Source organism: Thermomyces dupontii (assembly GCF_041956625.1).
Source record: "Thermomyces dupontii strain NRRL 2155 unplaced genomic scaffold VTN31scaffold_5, whole genome shotgun sequence".
In the NCBI taxonomy this organism is placed as follows: domain Eukaryota; kingdom Fungi; phylum Ascomycota; class Eurotiomycetes; order Eurotiales; family Trichocomaceae; genus Thermomyces; species Thermomyces dupontii.
This window is the reverse complement of record NW_027192311.1, coordinates 699,529-719,871: the sequence shown is the minus strand read 5'-3', so window position 1 is coordinate 719,871 and position 20,343 is coordinate 699,529. Positions and strand designations below refer to the sequence as shown.

At 52.5% G+C, this 20,343-nt stretch overlaps 7 protein-coding genes across 7 annotated transcripts; 4 read left to right on the top strand and 3 right to left on the bottom strand.

The window, feature by feature from the left end:
- Window positions 1-805: 805 nt before the first annotated feature.
- Window positions 806-4,769, bottom strand: VTN31DRAFT_5535 (uncharacterized protein; the record flags this gene model as incomplete). The annotated part of the gene is made up of 4 exons (XM_069406045.1): window positions 806-4,420; window positions 4,488-4,543; window positions 4,597-4,674; window positions 4,733-4,769. 4 exons carry the CDS (start codon window positions 4,767-4,769, stop codon window positions 806-808), a joined length of 3,786 nt encoding a protein of 1,261 aa, XP_069259692.1.
- A 1,355-nt stretch (window positions 4,770-6,124) lies between these two features.
- VTN31DRAFT_5534 (uncharacterized protein) lies at window positions 6,125-7,788 on the top strand (the record flags this gene model as incomplete). Its single annotated transcript, XM_069406044.1, has 5 exons — window positions 6,125-6,171; window positions 6,230-6,592; window positions 6,643-6,884; window positions 6,938-7,278; window positions 7,348-7,788. 5 exons carry the CDS (start codon window positions 6,125-6,127, stop codon window positions 7,786-7,788), a joined length of 1,434 nt encoding a protein of 477 aa, XP_069259691.1.
- A 731-nt stretch (window positions 7,789-8,519) lies between these two features.
- On the top strand, window positions 8,520-9,660 carry VTN31DRAFT_5533 (uncharacterized protein; the record flags this gene model as incomplete). Its single annotated transcript, XM_069406043.1, has 2 exons — window positions 8,520-8,862; window positions 8,930-9,660. 2 exons carry the CDS (start codon window positions 8,520-8,522, stop codon window positions 9,658-9,660), a joined length of 1,074 nt encoding a protein of 357 aa, XP_069259690.1.
- Window positions 9,661-10,639: 979 nt separating this feature from the next.
- On the top strand, window positions 10,640-12,263 carry VTN31DRAFT_5532 (uncharacterized protein; the record flags this gene model as incomplete). The annotated part of the gene is made up of 2 exons (XM_069406042.1): window positions 10,640-11,142; window positions 11,204-12,263. 2 exons carry the CDS (start codon window positions 10,640-10,642, stop codon window positions 12,261-12,263), a joined length of 1,563 nt encoding a protein of 520 aa, XP_069259689.1.
- A 219-nt stretch (window positions 12,264-12,482) lies between these two features.
- On the bottom strand, window positions 12,483-13,552 carry VTN31DRAFT_5531 (uncharacterized protein; the record flags this gene model as incomplete). The annotated part of the gene is made up of 3 exons (XM_069406041.1): window positions 12,483-12,953; window positions 13,016-13,150; window positions 13,205-13,552. 3 exons carry the CDS (start codon window positions 13,550-13,552, stop codon window positions 12,483-12,485), a joined length of 954 nt encoding a protein of 317 aa, XP_069259688.1.
- Window positions 13,553-15,002: 1,450 nt separating this feature from the next.
- Window positions 15,003-17,689, top strand: VTN31DRAFT_5530 (uncharacterized protein; the record flags this gene model as incomplete). Its single annotated transcript, XM_069406040.1, has 5 exons — window positions 15,003-15,280; window positions 15,341-15,731; window positions 15,791-16,796; window positions 16,850-16,980; window positions 17,036-17,689. 5 exons carry the CDS (start codon window positions 15,003-15,005, stop codon window positions 17,687-17,689), a joined length of 2,460 nt encoding a protein of 819 aa, XP_069259687.1.
- Window positions 17,690-18,433: 744 nt separating this feature from the next.
- On the bottom strand, window positions 18,434-19,675 carry VTN31DRAFT_5529 (uncharacterized protein; the record flags this gene model as incomplete). The annotated part of the gene is made up of 5 exons (XM_069406038.1): window positions 18,434-18,977; window positions 19,033-19,180; window positions 19,309-19,485; window positions 19,574-19,592; window positions 19,655-19,675. The coding sequence occupies 5 exons, from the start codon at window positions 19,673-19,675 to the stop codon at window positions 18,434-18,436; spliced, it is 909 nt and encodes a 302-aa protein (XP_069259686.1).
- Between the last annotated feature and the right edge of the window lie 668 nt (window positions 19,676-20,343).

Below are 20,343 nucleotides of genomic sequence, written 5' to 3'. Positions count from 1 at the left end.
ACACTTCAAGTCTGCAGCGATATTAGAACTCCCTTTATCATGACGGGCCAGGAGACCGATTGTTAGTCAAACAGAAATTAACTATGCTCTGAATTAACCCGGCCCCTAAACCGATGAATCGATATCGATGCATGTGTAGAAGGACATGGCCACTGGCGATTGTGTATGATACAGCAAATGCACATGCAATTCGTCGGAGAAGCTGGAGTCTGGAGTAGAGTAAACCTAAATATCAAAACAAAACGGTTGTTTACATTCATGCGCCACGGGGCCCACAGCATAGGTAAGTACCCGTCGGCGCCGATAGCCAATGTCCTGAATCCTGTGGCTTGTCATTGTGGCGCAGCATCTTTGAACCGCCCTTAACCCTAGCCCGACCTTTAAGGGTAATTCATTCCACCAGGCCTTGTACGTTGGAGAACTGATCGTAGAGATAAACTTTTCATGAGCAGGGAGCTGCAGCTATTCCGATATACAAGTACATACATCACCGCCAATGGTACAGGGAACATGCGTTGACCCACAATCGTCACATTCCATTGCTTCATCAGTCCATCATCTAATACCCAGAACAACGCCCAAAAACTTCAGCTGCCAAATGGAGTAGAGATGTTCACATAGACTTGGGCATTTGTACACTGTATCCGTGCATTCAACCCTAGAATCCCATCCAACGAGAATCAAATCAAGTTATGGGAAGGTTGGAAGTCAACACAAAAAGTCAGTGTTAACACACAGGAGAAAAGAACAAAGAAGAGGGGCTCCGTTTTTTTACAAGATCTGAGAATGTTGCATATATGTGCCCTTAGGAAGACGACTTCTTGCTGCCTCGGAGCTTGGGATTCGCGGTGCCGCGCTTTTTCTGCTTCGGCCGCTGGCTGCTGGAGTCGCCTTCGATGAACTTGAGCAGCTCGTCAATGCTCCGGTTATCGATATGGCCGGAAGGTTCGGTTGCATTGCCGCCCTTCGCCCCTTGGGCAGATTGCCCAACTTGAGGCTGTGGCCTGGTCCCTAGGGACACGCGAGTGCTGAGATTGGCCCGGCGCAGTCGCCGGGCTTGGATATCCTTGGCATGCTTCGCAATTGAAACAGCATTCTGAGTCAATTGCTCAAGCCAGGTCTCGGCCTCCTTCGTGTTGCGATCATCCGGCCCAAGCTCGTTGAGGAAGATGGTGTAGGCATCCCGCATGCGGTTCACCGCGGCCTTGGAATCCTGGTCCAGCGCAAGAGCCTGGGCGAGCTGGAAGAGAATAGTAGCAGTGTTGACCGACTGCCTTCCAAACAGTTCCTCGCAGACAGTCAGGGAATACTCGAACCACTTCCGGGAGTCCGAGTACTGCTTCAGATGCTGCAACATCACAGCAGCATTGTTCATGGTGGTGATAGAATCTGGGTGGTTGGGCCCGTAGATGATCTTCCAAAGTTCCATAGCGTGCCGGACATAGATCAAGCCCGTCTTGGTGTTGCCGGACGCGTGCTCGAACAGACTGAGGTTCAGATAACTCAAGATCGTGTCCGCCGAGTCGACGCCCAAAGTGCGTTCCGTTACAATGACAGCTTTGCGGGCAAGCTCCACCGCGGCCTCCTTGTCATCGGACTGATAATAAAGCATAGAGAGCTGGTGGTAGAGCTTAGCGACCTCGGGATGCAGTATACCGTAGATCTGCTCGTGCAAAGACAACGACTCCAGAATGAGCTCCTGGCCAAGCTGCTTCTGATTCTGCATCAGAGAAATTCGTCCCGCCTCCAAGGCCTCCTCAGCCAGAGCACTACGGGGGGCAGCGTCCTTGACCACTGGCACGATATTGACAATATCATCCGGTACGAAGGTGGTCACCGGCTTAGGAGAGGCTCCTCGCGACGGACACGAGCCCTCAGTAGCCTTCTTCTTCTTCTTTTTACTCGCCGACTCCTCATGACCAGTCCCGTTGACGCCGTTAAGGGCTGCGGGTTCCTGGGTTTGCAGAGCAGCCTTGGTGAAGGCAAAATCGCGCGCACAAATTTGAAGGCCAAGCTTGAGCGAGATATCGCGCAGCAACTGCAAGTGTCTCAGGGAATTCGTCCAGCCAGACGGGAGGTCATATCGATATCGAATCTTAACCTGCTTCTCAATCTCCGCACTGAGCGAGGCTGGGGTGACAGATTCGAAATCGAGATTCGCCTCCGGGTAGATCGCCCGCAATGAGTCGTCAATTTCCGCCTTCGGCTCCGCATTGACCTCCGTGCCTAGTAGGCAGTTGAGCAAATGCGCAATGCAGGACGTAGCGAACGGCGGAGGTAGAGGGCGCAAGTAACGATTCGCGATGTGTTTGAAGGCTCGAGCGATCATCTCCTGGACGATGAGAACCGTGAGGGCCTGCAGACGGTGACCTTTCTCGTGTGCCATTTTAGCCAAGCGTCCCAGGTATCGAATGTTGATTCCACGCTTGTGGAGGAGCTGAGTGAGTGACTGTCCATCCATGGGGAATCCAACATCGCCGTCATGGAGATCTTGAATCAACTCCGGCATGACCTTGTTCCTCAAGTAGTCACAGGCCGCGCGGACTTCCTGCTCATCCTTCGCCCACTCCTCCTTCTCCTCGTCCGTCTGAGGAACTTGGCCACTAAAGACGTCGGGGTTGAGGGCGAGGTGGAAATTGGAGACGTCAATTCTGTCCTGATCCTCTTCGGCGTTGTCTGCGGACGTCTCCTTCTTCTCCTCGTTCTCAGCCGACTCATACTTCTCACCATTTTCGGCCGCGGCGCGTTCCTGCGCCCTCTTGCTTCGCCGCTTCTCGACTTCCTCCCGGACGTATTGACCCATCTTGTATCTCCAGTAGGATTCCACCAGTTCCAAGCGCAGCGTAGACATGCGATGCAGATAGTTATCGCTGCCCTCGTCCTCGAACCAGGAAACATCTAGAGGTGTGATTCTATAGAGATCCAGGACGTATTTACGACCATCGGTGCCCAACAGGCCTTTGGTCTCCACGCTTCCTTCAAGGTCATGACGCTTGCCATCCTTATCCCACACGGGATGTTTCTTTATCCGCAAGGCTTTGGAGAGTTTCTCAAACACAGGGACGAAATCAGGATGCACCGCCACAACATCCTTGCCCTCCACACCACCATAGTCAATTTGGTGCTCGCCGGGCTCTCTCTGCTTGAAGATACCGGGGACAATGCTTTGGCCAACTATGCGTTTCCCGAGGTAGTCTACCACGACGGTACCGGGCGTATAAAGGCCTGGGATATCCAGCTGATTGACGGCCTTGATTCCTTGCACATCTTTGCCAACAGCCACGCGAGCCGCCTCGTCGCCGCCTTCGGAAGCAAAGGTGCCCACTCCGTCGGCACCAAAGGAGTAGAAGATGTTGTTATACACAAAAATCTGAGCATCCCGTTCCTCTGTTGGGTTCAGGGGAGCAACCTCGCCTCTGGCTACCAGGATGGCACCGCGTGTCGCGGCGTCATTGTAGTCAGCAAAGAGCTTCGAAGTAAGTCGCTCCCGGAACACTCGGTCCTGGACTCCTTCACGAGGAAGTTCTCTCGTAGTTTGGAATTCCTCGTTCCAGTCGCGAAGACTCTCCGAGTTGTCCACACCCGAGATCAGGAGATTTTCTTGGGACCGCGCAATATCAGGCTGGTGAGCATTTGGGGAAGCCGCCGTCGGAGAAACCAGCCAAGGGTTGCTGGGCATGGCATTCTGAAACGGGAAGGTGGTCAGCAAGTCTCGCTTACTGTTCGATTCTTGCAGCGCACGGAATGTGCTGTCGAAAGAAGGCGACAGCTGAGAGAGCAGTGTCAGAAGGGAGTGCGCGCTGAAGTTCTTGGGGGCTTGACGAGGAGAAGGGTCGAATTTAGTGTTGGAGGATTTATTGACATAGAAACCCGAGACGTGGGCTGTGATATGGTGTTGTTCGCCCTCATTTGTGGTGACTTGCAGGTATAGAAGATGGCCTTTCTGACGCAAGTGGTATGGCGGTGGGTTCCACGGGGAAAGCGAAAGTGACTTGACCGTCTTCGGAGGTGGGCTCTGATCTCTCGGCAAAATGGCATTCAAAGAGCCTGGGTCATTTGGATGGTATCCCACCAGGGGGTGCTCTTTGACCGGAGCGCTCTTGTCCGTGCTCTCTTCATTGGCTACCGAGTCATGGAGGGATAACCCGGCCGAGATGCCCTGCAGAAGATCCGAACGATCCCCAGCGGCACCGATCAGTTCCCGAATCCGGATCACATGCATTCGAGCCTCCTTCTCGGTATACGGATCTTCGACCAAGGTGATCTCAGAGCCGGCCTGGAGGCCCTTGACCTCCGACAACTCGATATAGTCATTGATCCGTTGGCCCTGGAATTCGAGGTGGAAGCAGGTGTACTGGAAGGTTCCCGGAAGCTCCACGATTGATTGCCGAAGATCCTGGACCTGCTCTTGGCTGGATACCTATATTGTTGCGACAATCAGAACTGCGACAGGCGCACTACACGTGGACGGAGCTTGAGAGGCTTACCATCACCTGGATGGTGTAGGGCTCGTGAGGGAGTTTCACAGTGATCTGAAACACGCCTAAACGCAGTCAATCCACTGTCATGTTGCGTTTCTTGCTCGTGTGAAAGTACCTCCAGCATTGTTGTCCGTTCCTTCGTCCGCGCGATTTTCATCATTCACCTTCTCGACGGGCTGCGATTGAGGGGTCTCTGGATGACATTGATCAGCCTACTCAAATTTTTCAGGGCACAAGAACAGAATATGTACCCTTGGAGACTTGCGAATCTGCATTTTCTGTCGCCATTGGAGCTTCTCGAGGTTGAGTAAGTATGCGACAGACCAAAAACCGATGGGAGGAAGAAAAGGATTGAGGACCGGATTAATTCACTGGCGAATCCTCAATCCAGAGAAACACGAAAATTGCTTGTCTGAAAAGATTGAAATGAGGAGAAATTCTGGGGAAAAGAGTGAGTTTTGTATGGAGATGAAATGCAAATCACAATGGAGCTTGATTTTTGATTTTTCCTCAGGGCCGAAGAAAAAAAAAAAAAAAAACGGACTTTTTCGGGTGACGGCGACGCTCGGAAGCTCTCGGGCAAGTCTGCAACTCCACACCCGAAACTCGAAACTTGATACATACATTATTACTATGCCAATTGCAGCCTTGATGAAGTTGCTTTTGGATTGCATGACCTGATTTGTTTCTGACTCCAGAGTCTCTGTGGATTGCTAGCATACCTCTGGGGATCTGATCTCTGCACAAGACTTGTGTGAGCTTCAAGTTAGTAGCTTGGACAAAAAGGTCGGCTTGAATACCGGTTCGGTGTTCGGCACAGGCATACTCGTACGCCGATTTCACCTTGGGCCTGGAGATTGTCGAGAGCTTGATTCTACTACGAGTACAGCTTCAATATTTCCTACTGCATATTTCTGCTTCCGAGTTCAAAGCTTGTTGTTCGTACCGCCGATAGAAGAGACGAAGGTACTTGCTCCGTTTTCAGAGGCTTGAATGATTGATCATTTGTATCAAAAATGCGGTCGATCAAAATTACACACTTGGAATTCGTGGCGTAAAATACCGTAACAATACGTCTCCGCGGAGACTTGGCATTCAGTTTCTTGGAGCTTCGTCGGTACAGCACAGTTGGACAAGTCGCAACATATCGTTGGAAACGTCTGCAACCCCTCGTTGTTTGTTACGACAAGTTCTCTTTTCTATTCTTTCCTTCTTTTCTGTTTGTTTACTTAACTAGTCGTTCAGTCACTCTTTTGGACCGATCTTTTTTGCTTGACTATCAACAGAATCCTCAACGCGATTCTCCGCGGGTGTACGGAGTATCTAGGACTTTACCCATCTTCGTACTCATGATCGCCTCTTTGGCTGCTAGTTTCCTGCGACGCCATTAACGGTCGAAGGTAGTCAGAATGTTCAGTCTGCGAGTCCGCCCGTATCACTTTTTTCGTTCGCCGCGGTCGTATACCACGCGACCGAATCTGAGCGAAGCTCGATGGGGCAAACCAACCGCCGACAGAGTGAGGCGATTCGTAACTGCTGGAGGAAATCAGAACAATGCATTGGACCAGAATCTCAATGAGGAAGATGAGGGAAGACAGTCGCGGGATAAAGACCAGCCCACTCTGAAGTCCACCCTCCTTAAAATGTTCGAGTCGGCCGCAACCACGGTAGCCTCGATTGCCGTTCTGGGGTACGCTACTTGCCGACACCTCCGCGCACAGAGCGCAGATAGACTGACCATGTCGCAGGCTTGCCGGCTACTCATACCATAGATATTACAAGTTCCTCGTCTTAGACAAGATAGATAATGCCTTCAACCCGGGTGACCCAGTCCTAGAGGTTGCTGGGGCCACCCCTGGAAATGAAGATTATTCCACTGAATCCTGGATTGTCAGAGACGAGCAAAGCAAAGTGGATGACATCATCTCGGGGGCCGCAAAGGGGCATTACTATCTCATAATTGGCGAGAAGGGGACCGGGAAAACCTCGATGCTCCTCAGTGCCATCCGCAAGGTGAACGGATCGCGGATTGCGATGATGGAAGCCCATGCGGACCCGGAGATCTTTCGCATACGACTTGGAAAGGCCCTGGATTACGAGTATCATGAAGAGTATGCGTGGTCCCTTACTTCTACAATGCCCATGTCTGACGCTCTTGTAGTTACATTGGTAGCCTCTTCAGTATCCGGGGACCGCGGGATACCACTGCCCTGCTGGACATTGAGCGCGCCTTCAATAAGCTTGAGAAAGTAGCGTTGCAGAGGCGTCGTAAGGGTGACTCACCTTTGATTTTGATCATCAACAATATCCACATGATCCGGGACGATGAGGATGGGCGAGACCTACTGGAGATGATGCAGCAACGAGCGGAACAGTGGGCCGCAGGTAACCTTGTGACGATGGGTAAGGATTGCCCGTCTAAGGCCGCAGGCTGATGCTAATTCCGTGTTCTGTAGTCTTCAACAGCGACGATTACTGGGTATATGAACGTCTCAAACGTTTTGCTACTCGGATGGAAGTTATTCCAATCTATGACTTGCCGAAGCAGAAAGCGATGTCAGCTCTACGGACTTTCCGCGAGAAATATTATGGCGAGACACCGCCAAATGAGATCTTGGCCAAGGTTTATGATCTCGTTGGCGGACGTCTGACGTTCTTAAACCGTGTGGCTAGGTCTCCAGACATGTTGAAGAAATGTGAGCAGATCTGCGAAGCCGAGAAGACCTGGTTCCTCAATCGCTGCTGGATCCTCGGCGCGGAGATGGACGACGATGTGATGAACGAACAAAAGTTCTCGGTAAGTGGATCTATCCAGCAGCACAATGGCTGCGCTAAGCTTGCTGACCCCGTGGATGAACACGCATAGTCTGCTGCCATGGTCCTCGCCAAAGCCTTGGTCGATCGTGAAAAGGATATGAAGACATACGACGAAGAGAAGGGGCATATCCTGCCGCAGATGCCGCTACACGAGGCGCGGCAAGTCATGACCCGGGCAGATTTCATCCAAACCTACGACCATGACAATATCTTCACCATCGACTCCCGCGGCATGGTCCGCGCGGACAACGTCCCGATGCAGCATGCCTTCCGGTCAATCTGCTCCGAACCCGGTTTCGAGGAGCACCTGGAGGCGACGCTCGAGCGTATCGGTGACATCGAGAGCTTGGGTCGAACCCGGGAGCTTACCATCAAGGATCTCTGGGACAAAGGCAAATATCGTGCCGTTTTGCGCGACACGCGTGGCCGGGAATCCGGCACGGTGGAGTTCTTAGTGGCGGAGAAGGAGAAGGATGAAGACGATGACTGAACCTCCTATCAAGCTGATTGGCGAGCATGTACAGGATGTACCTAGGTAGGTACCGGTAGGTACTAGTACTTACTACCTAGATGTGCGATTTAGTACTTAGCATAAGCATAATGTGTCATTAGATACATGTCAGTACATATTGGCTAGATTAGTCTCACCAAATTCGGTGGAAGTAGGTTGACTTCCACGTCTTCCAATCGCACGCTGAATGCAAGCCGCGAGTAACCTCGATTGATGGCTCTACGAAGCATGCTCCTCTCCCTTGGCTCCTTGCACTTTGATTGGTCTTAGCTTTTAGGTCTTGGGTGTTGACTGTGATGACTAAGCATGTGTTTTGTTTCGAATAGTTACTAACTTTCATCCGAATCTTTTCATTTTTGACGGCGCAAGACGAGCATCTCTGACAAAGGAAGTTGGTAAACGATGGATCAATCATTGTTGGACGTGTGACCCAAACACATATGAAACTCTTACTGAAGGATATAACAAGAAACTCCAAGAATTTGTCCGTACTCGCAGTCTTTTTGGTGTTGATTTCCGGTGATGTCATACTCGACCATGCCGAAACTACTAAGGCTGTCCATGTGAAAAATGAGAGACACAAAGGGAATCTTCTTCATACCAGTTCGCTTTCTCCCTTGCTTCTCACTTAGGATACCTGTGCCTTTTCCTTAAGTCAGCTCTGCCTTCTCCAGTTGCTATCGAAGGGTGATTGCTAGCCTATCAGCGCAATGGCAAATCGCAAAAGGGCTTCATCTGTTCGGTCAGCCGGCCGCAGTGTTGACACCGCAAAGCAGAAGACCAAACAAGAGTCAAGGAAATTAACACACGCACTGCTGCACTTTCCTTCCCGGCTCCATGAATATATCACGTCCTTCCCTTCTTCGGTCCGCTATGTGGCTGCTGTCTTGGGCAGTCTGGTCCTCAGCGCCGCCATGTACAGCGGCACGTCAAGTATCACAGCTGGCGACCTTGCCACTGTCTGCAGAGATTCGCAGAGCGGTTGGGAAGCTGGCGCTTTGATCGCATGGAGGGCTGTTGTATTGGGGATCAGCTGGGTGCTAAGATTCGACGGTATTCATGCCAAAACCTCCGGAGCTGCTGCATCATCGAACTTGAACTGACAAATTTCATTGTGCAGGCCAGGATATAGCTGAGTTTGCGCTTCTCACGCATTTCCCCATTTATTCCCTACTGGCGAGCTTCTACCGAATCCGCCCGACGACTGTGTTGCTTGCACTCTCAATCGATATTGCTGCTCTTACGCTGCCATTCGTGCTGCTACAGGGACTGAACTCCGTGCATACGCTTCGGAGTCCGCAGGCAAAGACGGTTTCCAACCGCATCATCCTGAAAGATCCCCTTGTCGCCGTTTACACATCAGCGGCCGCTGCGGCTCTGTACTCTGTGGCCTTGTACCTTAGTTATGCCACTTGGTTACCCGTCCATCTGGTCACCTTTTTTGATGGTATTCGGGATATCTCATCGGCCCACGCGGGGCCTGCTGCGCTGCCTGCCATATTTGCAAAATTCATCTTCAATGGCTATGCCATTTACGATCTACTTTTTGTAAGCTCGATCGGGTGCTCAGCGGAAGATGAGAAGGAGGCGGTTCGCCCTGCCCAAGGAGAGTACCTGATCACGTCGCTCTATAAGCGCACGTGGGGGCGACTGTCACGCAAATGGAAGATTTTGATTGTTCGAACATCCGCGCTGGCTCTGACCACACTGCTGAACACCGTGATTCAGCTCTTCAGCTCGATTCGTGGCGTTACTATCGAAGGATCTGCAGGCTGGGGAGCTTTCTGGGCTGTTGTTGCGTGTATGATCGGGGCTCTCTTCGCCTGGATCGAAGCAGTACCGGATGCTTGAACGAGTGGACCGGATGACCCCAATCATGTTGACGCTGCTTTGAGTCGTGTTAAACGTTCAAGTACCCGACTTAAAGTTTGACTATGATTCCATTGATTGTGCTTTTGAGGGACGGAGTTTCAAAAGGGTCGGAGAGTCTTTGCTTGTTTGGTATTTGTTACCTTCCCTAATTCACAAATGTGGCATAGATTTCGTCAAGGTGTAGACCGGTAGAAAGCCGACGGCCGCGAGAGCAAGGTCATATTGATTGTTTCGACGGGCCAGCCTAGTTTGGTGTTTACATCGGGGTTGCCGGTCACTCTGCTGGGCTTCTCAAGCCCTCAGTAAGTACAATGCTTCTGTTCCGAAGAGCTCGCTGGGCAGGACGTAATAGTAAAAAGCAATTGTGGTCGGCGGTCCGCTCCGAGACATGCCGTTTCCATCATCCATGTAAGCTTCCAGGTATAGTGAATCCCCAGCCAGCGTAGACCGTCTTGCGCACATCCAGGAGTCGCCATGATGGGTTAGATAGGCAGGTAGCGTACCTAAGGTACTTACCCACGACTCCTCTCTACAGTACTAGGTAAGTACTCGTAGTTGTTGATTAGTAGGGTATCGATGGGTAATCCGGTCATCCGGCCAGGTCCATATCACCCAAGAAAGGCATACACGGAGCCCACCGATACGAACGACCAAGCAGCTTGTCACCAAATTCATCTGCCATATGTAGCAACCGCACCACGCGCAGGCTCAGGGTTGTTCTAGTCTTCCAAAAGCGAGTGAGCCGATGAACAAGTAGGCTGAACTATCATTTGAAATCAAGAATGGAATGATTCCGTACGTACTTGATGAATCACATGAACCCCAGACTTGTGGTTCACCGCTTTCGTGATGCGAACGTTTTCTGCCGGTCGAACCCAGCACACCACCTCGTTTTTTTTTTTCCGAGCTTCTCACGTATTAACTTGATTATCAGCATTGACTTGAGTGAGGTAACAAAATGGCTTCAGAGGATATCGAGGATCGCCTGGGCAATCCGCTCTCGGAAATAGACGATGAATATTCCGATTTAGCGGTTGATCGACCTTCGAAGCGAAGACGAGTGTCAGTTTCGTCCGACGATTCTTATGACCCTGTCTCGGCTTCCCTCCCAAAGCTGTCCCGCATCAAAAAGAAATCCGATGTTAAGCCGCAGGAGAAATCCGAAAAGGAAGAGGAACCAATCACGAGTCGCGACGCATTAGACATTGGATTGCAAGTGTCCGACTCAACGTTCTCAAAGCTCAATGTCGCTCCATGGCTGGTGCGCTCGCTCTCTACAATGGCGATTCGCCGCCCAACTGCGATTCAAAGAGCGTGTATCCCGGAGATCCTCAAAGGGAGGGATTGCATTGGTGGCAGCCGCACGGGCTCGGGAAAGACAGTGGCCTTTGCTGTCCCTATCTTGCAGAAGTGGGCTGAGGATCCATTTGGTGTCTTCGCCGTCGTTCTCACTCCCACCCGGTATGTGATGCATCTTGTACATGTGTAGTAATTTTTGGTTGACATGGACCGTGCTTTGTAGTGAGTTGGCGCTCCAGATCTTTGAACAGTTTAAGGCGATTTCGGCGCCGCAGAATCTCAAGCCCGTTCTGATCACGGGCGGGACCGACATGCGACCACAAGCAATTGCCCTCTCACAACGGCCGCATGTTGTCGTGGCGACCCCCGGCCGACTAGCCGATCACATTGAGACATCCGGCGAGGACACAATCATCGGTTTGAAGCGCGTGCGAATGGTCGTGCTAGATGAAGCCGATCGACTCCTGGCCAGCGGACCTGGCAGTATGCTCCCCGACGTCGAGAAATGCCTCTCTGTGCTCCCGCCGTCCAGTGAGCGCCAGACACTGCTCTTCACGGCGACCGTGACGCCGGAAGTGAGAGCCCTGAAATCCATGCCCCGGTCTCCGAACAAGCCACCAATCTTCGTCACGGAAATTGGCACCGAGGACAACGCGACGATCCCACCCACCCTCAAGCAAACCTACCTTCAAGTCCCCATGACTCACCGCGAAGCCTTCTTGCACGTCCTCATCTCGACCGAAGGCAACGTATCGAAACCAATCATCATATTCTGCAACCGCACCAAGACGGCAGACCTCTTGGAGCGAATGCTGCGCCTTCTTGGCCATCGGGTTACCTCTCTGCATAGCCGTCTTCCCCAGTCGGAACGCAACGCCAACCTGTCACGTTTCCGGGCCTGCGCGGCCCGAATCCTGGTTGCGACGGACGTCGCGTCGCGTGGTCTGGATATCCCAAACGTCAGTCTTGTGATCAATTACGATGTTCCCCGGGACCCGGACGATTATATCCACCGCGTTGGCCGTACTGCCCGTGCCGGCCGGGAGGGTGAGGCAGTTACCCTGGTTGGCCAGCGCGATGTGCAGCTGGTCCTAGCGATCGAGAAGAGAGTGGGTCGCCAGATGGTTGCTTGGGAGGAAGAAGGGGTGAATCTTGAGAGCCGCATTGTTCGCGGCGGAGTCTTGAAGGAAGTCAGTGAAGCTAAACGTGAAGCGTCGCACGATATTGAGGAAGGACGTGATGTTCTGGGTCGGAAAGTGAATAGGCTGAAGAAAGAACGATGAGGACAAATGTACACGATACCCATTGATAGATTCACTTCTTAGAGAAATCAACATAAAAGACGTGATATCATAGCCAATGCATGCAATGTCCGATTGGATTCATTCTATATATCCTCAGGCCATGCTATGCCAATACTGTTACAGAACAAGATGACGAGCAATTACGGATTCAGCTGCCGGTTGACAAGTACACCCAACGTTTCGAAAGGTCGGCAGCTACTATTGAGGCCTGCGGTTGTAATCTGTTGCGTTTGCCAACTGCACCAGGGCATCAACACCCGCGTTCCGCGCAGCAGACGCGTCGTCATCACCCTGGTCCCCTGCAGCAGCGACTTCCCGGCTTTGGTTGATCCGACTTGGACGCGGTGTCTCGGTTTGGCTTTCATCGCGAAGTGTGGAGGTATCCAATGTCGACGATACAATAGTCGGCGACGGCGATCTCAATGTGCGGGATGATGATGGGCGTACCGTGCGTGACCGCGGTTGCAGAGGAAGTGGTGGGAGGAGGGTTCGGGTACGGGTTCGGGTTGGGGCTTTCGGAGACGGCGGAGATGGAGGTTTGGAGGTAACCGGTCTCGTGTAGAAGAGTGGGCGTCTCGAGGCTTGAAATTCGGAGAGAGCGCGGTCAAGGGAATTCTCTCCAACACGACGCATCGCGGTTTGGATTCGACGTTTGGCGCGTTCAGCGGCCTGTGCGTGGCCGGTGTTAGCCATTGTCCCTTCTCACGCATCGTGAAACGCTGAGGACGTACCTGTTGAACAAACCGCTTACGAATATCCGGATCAGTGGGTATCCGGCTGCTATTGCCCGTGGCCTTTGTGTGTGCCTCGGTTTTTTTCTTTGACAAACTGAATTGTGCCGACGCTGAGCTCTCGATTTGGTTGTGCTGTTGCGCAGACTTGTTTAGTAAATGAAGGCTCAACTCGTGGACAACACGTACACGAGCAGCTGCTGTATCCATACGCGCGGTATTCTCGAACGTGGCGACGTCTTTGACCTCTGACGCCGCGGTCATGAGGGCCTTTCGTGGCTCAGATTCACGCGTATTCCCTTCCACTTCATCTATCGTCCGTTTCTGCCCAGCATGACTCTGAGAAGAAAATGATGACCTGACTGTTCGTAACTCATGAAACTCATGCAATGGCTTGGGTGAAGCTTCCGTCGAGCAGGGTTTCTGCAAATCGAAGAACCTCTTCCTAGAGGGCGTCAATGACGCGTTGGCAGACTTCTCACCCAGCACCCGCCGGCCATCCTTGACCGGGCTGGCGTGAACTTGAACTGCATCCATGGCGTATGCTTTGTTCGCGGGCGGAAGTCCCTTGGGGTTTGCTGGGAAGAGGTAAATGATTGTGGGAAATGTAGAAGCAGGAGTACAATTCAGCCCGATCTTCTAGATCGGGACTCTGTATAACGTAAAAGTCACAAGGGTATCATGAAAGCAAGGGGCGTGTCCAGGGAAAGAAAAAAAAAGTCAGAGGTATTTGATGGGGTCAATGGCAAGTTCGCGGCGCGTAGAACATTGTCGCGTGTTAGCAACGTCTTGAGAATATAGAGGCGTCATAGCGGAGTGGAGCTCGGACCATCGTGACGTGTGGTGTTGGTGTTGCCCGCGGCGGCGCGTCCGGGTTGATGCCTTGATGCCTGATCACGTGCCGCCCTTGCCCTCAGATCCCCGTTCCCCACGTGTTGACGCAAGTATGTAACGCCGGTGACACTGCATGAAGGTGAGAACGCAAAGCCTCGGATTTTATGTAGGGACAGGCTTAGTTTATTCTGCGTTACAAGATCTGAAATGGGAAATTACCGCTCAACCTCCGATGTCCGCCGAGAGATATGACCGTTCAAGTATGTACATGCATTAAGTAGCAGTACGGAGTACTTACTTCCTGGATGAATTAGTCAGTTCCGATTGAGGAGCTAATTCTCTTGCTTTGAAACTTATTATTGAAAGAAGACTGAGGTAGCCTTTGAGATCAAATAGTACTTCCTATACCACAGCGCCCGTCGCCAGTGTGGCTGGCTATCAAATGCGGGGTAAAGAGTCATGACATAGAGATTAGGTCAGCCTAGTATCTCCAACAGAAACTATCTCGACACTCGAATGACACAGGGCTCTCGTTCTCTGCGCTCATATCACTTCGTTGGTATTGGTACGGAGGACTTGTCTTGACCCATGGCGGAGGTGGATATTACCTACCTATCATTCTTATTCTTGGCTTGCTATGAGACCCCAGTTCTTCACATTGGTTCGACAAAGAATCAAGTAATCTTCAATCACTTTGTAAAACGACGAGCTCTCGCACTTCATCCTACCAACGCGATGCCTTCCTCAAGATGCTTTTGATTAGGGTTGGCGACGTCATGTGACTGGCTTCGAGCCTTCGACAGTGCGGGGCCGGAAGCTGAGGGAGTAAGCATTTTTCCTCATTCAGATTAGTGTCATCTGGGGTTAGGCCAGAAATAGAGCATGCCAAGAACGGCCGCATCAATGGGGCAGCTGTGATTGGCCAGAGCGGTTGCACATGACCTCAGCGGTCAATGGGCGACGGGGATGGGACGGGTGGGTTCGGTTAAGTGCTAGGCCTAACGCCGACTGAGGCATTACTATGCTTTGCTCTCCCATCCATGCCCTCTCCCTTCGATGTCTGGACTGGGTTATCAGATGGTCTATCTTAGCATCTTATCGTTATCGACTGCATAGTTCTGTCATCATCGCCTCCTGGTGAGCGCCATCCGCGATGCGTTGGTCGATTGTAGCACTGGCAGCGCCCGTGCTGCATTTCACCCTCTCCGCAGCCTCCAGCCTTACGCCGCCGGCCTTGCCATTATTTGTTCGGAACCCGTATTTCAGTACCTGGCTGGGGCATGCTCGGGACGTTCCTTGGTCCTCATGGCCCATCTTTTACACCGGCGAACATATTGGGTTCTCTGTGATGGCACAGGTGCCAAGCACGGGGAATGTATATCCACTCCTTGGACGACCTCATGACTCTCTGGATAAGAGCGGGCGAGATGGGTATGATACGACATGCCTTTGGCCATGAATCGAGGGTTGTGCTGATGGTTTGTCTGGCAGATATACCGTCAGTTATGCCGACTACAAAGGAGTTGAATACGATGCGTCGACCACGAACTTGACTTATACCATTCCAGGAGCGGAAATCGTGCTGTCATTCCTGTCTCCGATTACCCCTACATCGACCTTGCGCCAATCCATTCCTGCGTCCTACGTCACGATCTCCGTAACCGGAAACGTGGATATCAATGTGTATGCGGATATCAATGGCCAGTGGGTGAGCGGGGACCGCGGCTCCCGAATTGTTTGGGATTATAGCAGCATTAGTACAAACGACTCCAAGAGCGCGAATGAACTCAAGAGGTGGAGCTTCAAACGCGAGACCGAGATGTTACTGTCTGAAATCAGAGATCATCCAGAATGGGGCACTCTACATTTCGTTGGCCCGGATGTAAGCTTCAACCAAAGACATCGTGGTCGTTGGGGAATACATACTGACAACCCTTTCAGCATGTTTACCATGAGGCTGGAACTTCAGCCATTCTCCGACAGCACTTTGCCAGCAGGGGCTTTTTGAAGAATTCTGTTGATCGCAACTTTCGGTCCATCATGGATGAGGAGCCCGTTTTTGCTTTTGCCAAATCGTTCGCGCTAGGAAGTGATGGACATCCTCGGTCTGACAGCGTCAGATTTTCCGTTGCGCTTATTCAAGACCCTGTCGTTCAATTTGCCTCGGCACGGGGGCTTACTTTGATGCGTCCCCTTTGGAAGTCATGGTTCCCGACGGAAGATGAGCTGCTTTCCTTCCATTACTTTGATTTTGATAGCGCAAGTAAACTGGCGTCCAACTACTCGCAGCAGCTGGCCATCGATGCATACAAGTCTGGGGCCGACGACTACGTGGACATTGTTGCATTGTCTGCACGACAGGTATTGGGAGCGACCACCTTTTCGGGGACCGAAGAGAATCCGATCCTCTTCTTGAAGGAGATTTCTTCGAACGGGAACTTCCAAACCATTGACGTGATATTCCCGTCGTTCCCATTCTTCATGTACACAAACCCGCGGTGGTTGGCTTACCTCCTGGAGCCGTTGATCGAGCATATGCTAAGTGGACAATACCCGAACACTTATGCGATGCACGACCTTGGAACGCATTTCCCCAACGCCACTGGACATCCAGACGGCCGGGACGAATACATGCCGGTTGAAGAATGCGGGAACATGCTAATCATGGGTCTCGCGTTGGTGAACTCTCTTCGTCACTCTGAGCCCGGAGAGTTGACCTCCCTTTGGACCGTTGGGGATCAGCTGGGACCGGAATCTGTATCCTCTGAAACGCCCCTCTTCCCTCTCCATCTGCGAACCATCGAAGGGATCGATAAGCAGGATGGTCCATGGGGTGGCTCCGGCCACGGATTGGAGCTAGCAAGGAAATGGGTACAACGCAGCTACCGGCTGTGGAAACAGTGGACTGGATATCTTGTGGCTGATGCATTGGAACCTCACAACCAACGTACGTGGGCGCCCTTCGATCATGCAATGGTGCTAGTTGGCTGACAGTTGCAGTTTGTACCGATGATTTTGCCGGATGGCTCGCCCTTCAGACAAACCTGGCGCTCAAAGGGATCATTGGCATCAAGGCTATGAGTCAACTGGCCGAGGTAGCTGGAAAGCGTGGTGATGCATCTCACTACAAGGTAAAATCAATCCAATCATGGAGTATTGAAGATTGGCTTGCTGATGGGCAAACAGGAGATTGCGGACACATATATCTCCAAGTGGGAAGAGTACGGTATGTCCCGCGATGGGACGCACGCCAAGCTGGCGTACAACTGGTACGGCTCGTGGACGACGCTGTACAACCTGTTCGGGGACGCACAGCTTTGCTTCCATCTGGAGGGATCGGACGACGAGATTGCCGCGGATAAAGATGGACAGACGCCTATTGGCGGGGACAAAGAAGGGTTTGTGCCCAAGCACATCTACCAAGCGCAATCGACGTGGTACTACTACGTGCGGCAGAAGTACGGGCTGCCGCTGGACAGCCGGCACCTGTACACCAAGACGGACTGGGAGTTCTTCTCGATGGCGGTGGCCAGCAATCAGACACGGCGGGAGATCCTCGAGTCCGTGGCGCGCTGGGTCAACGAGACGGCAACGGACCGCCCGCTGACGGACCTGCACGACACGGAGCACGACGGCAACTACCCAGGCATCTACTTCTTCGCGCGGCCCGTTGTCGGCGGCCACTTTGCGTTCCTGTCGCTGCAGCGGGCCTGCCGCGGCAAGGCCATGGATGGCCTGTCGTTCTTGCATGATGTGGATGCGAACGAGGACACACTGGCCGCGCTGGCCGCGGAGGAGTTTACCGTTTTGACCCGGGGCCAACGCAGTGGAGAACTGTGATCCCCCTTTTCTCTTCTCGTTCATCTTGGATTCAGTACGACACATGACCCTTACACCGGATGCCCCCGTCTTTCATGAGCATTAGCCATCACGTACTTAGCTTATATCGCTACACAATAGCACTTGCATGACCGTATCTTTGTTTTTTTTTTTTTTTTTTTTTTTTTTTTTTTTTTTTTTATTTATTTTGTAGAAAAAACCTAGTATTACTGCGTAACACAATATCGATCCAAACTGAGGCCTTCGTTCTCGATTATCCTATCTGGTCATCGTAAATACCCGAAAAATCCTGTCCAGGTGGTGGTAGCTAACAATTGAACCAGAACATTAGGGCATACATCGTACACAGGGCCATTCATTCATTAATTCTTGTACACGTACGGCGGTGCGGAGGGCAATGGATGGACACAAAGCGTCGAGACAAGCAAAAAAAAAAAAAAAATGACGGAGGAAGGAAGAGAATTCCATCTGCCAAAGTGACAAGACGGGAAGAAAGAAGTCATATTTTGATTCTAGAAAGCAGAAAAAGGTGGCGGCCATTTTTTGTTCCATATGGACTTCTGCGGAAGAGCCCGTAATCAACATGCATGAGAAGCACTACACAGGACATTTCTTTTTCCTCATCTCGTTCTGTCACAGTGGTCGTTTCCTTCATCCGGGGGTGGGGAGGCGGGCAGGTACAGGAAAGAGGTTCATGACAGGACAAGGGAAAAGGAAAAAGAAACACAAGAGGATGGGATCGATTTATTTCGAGCCCAGGCTCGGGAAGTTCTTGTCATCCACGGTGACGGCGACTGGGGCATTGCGGTTGCCACCTCGGCCATAGTCGCCCCGGCCCCGGCCCCCGCGGCCACCGCGACCACCACCGCGAGAGCGCGGCGGCTCCACGTACCGCATGTCGACCTCGAGGTAAGTCTTCTCTTTGCGCTGTTTCTCGCGCTTGGTCTTCTCCGTGTGGCCCGGGATGTACGCCTCGTCGACCTCGTCACGCTTGTACGCCTTAGCGTTCTCCCACTTGCTGTCCTTGATGCCCTCGTTCGGCGCACGCGCCGCCTTCACGCCCAGATCCTCGCGTCGCTGAGCAGCCTGCTCCGCCAGGTATTCGGCGTACGACTTGGTCTTCTCCGCGGGCTGCTCCTCAGCGCCGCCGGTCACCTCTTCCCCGGCAGTCGCCTGGGCGGCTTCCTTCTCATCGTTCTTAGCAATGTCCTCGCCGACCTTCTCGTCGTACCACTCGGCCTCGCCCCGCTTGGAACCCCAGCCCTGCTCAACTTGCTTCTCGGTGTCACTGGTTGGGATTCGTTAGCTGGCGGTTTTCCCTTCATGATTATAGTGAAACATACGTATGACCCGAGCGGTTCGGGTGCCGATCACTACGGGCACGACCACCTCGGTCATCGCGCGCCCGATTTCCTCGTCGGTAGTCCTCCTTGTGCTCGTCCACGGGACGATTGCGGTTCTGGTAGCTACCGGCGTTACGGTCGCGGAACGCTAGCAGGGATCACCAGGTCAGTGGCTTCGTCCAAAGGTACGACAACGCTGAGAACTCCTCAATTAAGAGCAATCGAGTTGTTCCCATTTGATTCACCACAATCTACATCGCGGAACATCAGGCTCACCTTCTTCGTTGGCATTCAGGCGATCGCCACGGTTCCGGCCGCCGCCTCGGGAACCACTGGGAGGAGCTCCTGAGATCTCCTTGGGCGCATCGCGCTTGCCACGTCGAGGAGCAGGCTTCTCGATGGCCGAGGTCGGCGGTTCGGGCTCCTTATCGGAGTCGAGCTCTGGGTCGTTGCCTATACACGGACAGAGACCGTCAGGTTAGATGATGATGTAATCGTGATACGAATTGGCTCAGTCGCCTCGCGGAGGGGGAAACGGTACCCAGAAGCTCGTAGAGATTCTTGAGCGGAAGAAGTTCTGTCAGCTAGAAGCACTCACGGCGACCGAAGTTGAGGTACGGACCTTGGACCGGACGTCCACCATGACGCCTGGGTGCTGGCGGAAGGCCTTCCTGGGGAAGGCGACCTGGTTTTATCGCGACAATTCGAAGCAAAGAGGAGGGGGAGGGGAGAGCGAGAAAGGCAGAATACCTATGGAATAGGAATTCGGCCTCTCGAACGAAGCGAAGCTTGGGAGGGTCGGGCAATTGAGGAAGATGATTGGGAAGAGATGCTGGTGATAAAACGCAGGTGTAGGAGTTACGCAGGCCGAGGTGGACTTGCGAGCGGGTTCAAAGCGAGATTTGGTTTGTGGTTCTGTGGTGTCCCCCTCCGCCAATAGGAAGCCGCTGCCGCTGCCGTTTGCTAAGCGAACATTTTTCCCCGTGCCGCTAGAGCTGGACCAGATCCGGCGGAGAGTTAGGGTTTAGGGTTTGGTGCCTCATTCTTCAGGCCTACACTTTTCGTACAAGGTTCCTTCGTTCCTGCCTCTGATGGAATCGTCGGAAACTCCCTGCTTCATTTCTGTTTGTGAGAGAGAGAAAAAGAGAGAGAGGTTCCTATGTACTTTTCATGATCCGAACCCTTTCACAGGTAAACGCTGTGTTCAGCAATTCCAGAAGCCATAAATCATCACTGCATGTCCCATCCGAAACGCCCAGCTTCCTCGTGACACGCATCAAATGCTAGCCCAGATCATGGGCGTCAACGACT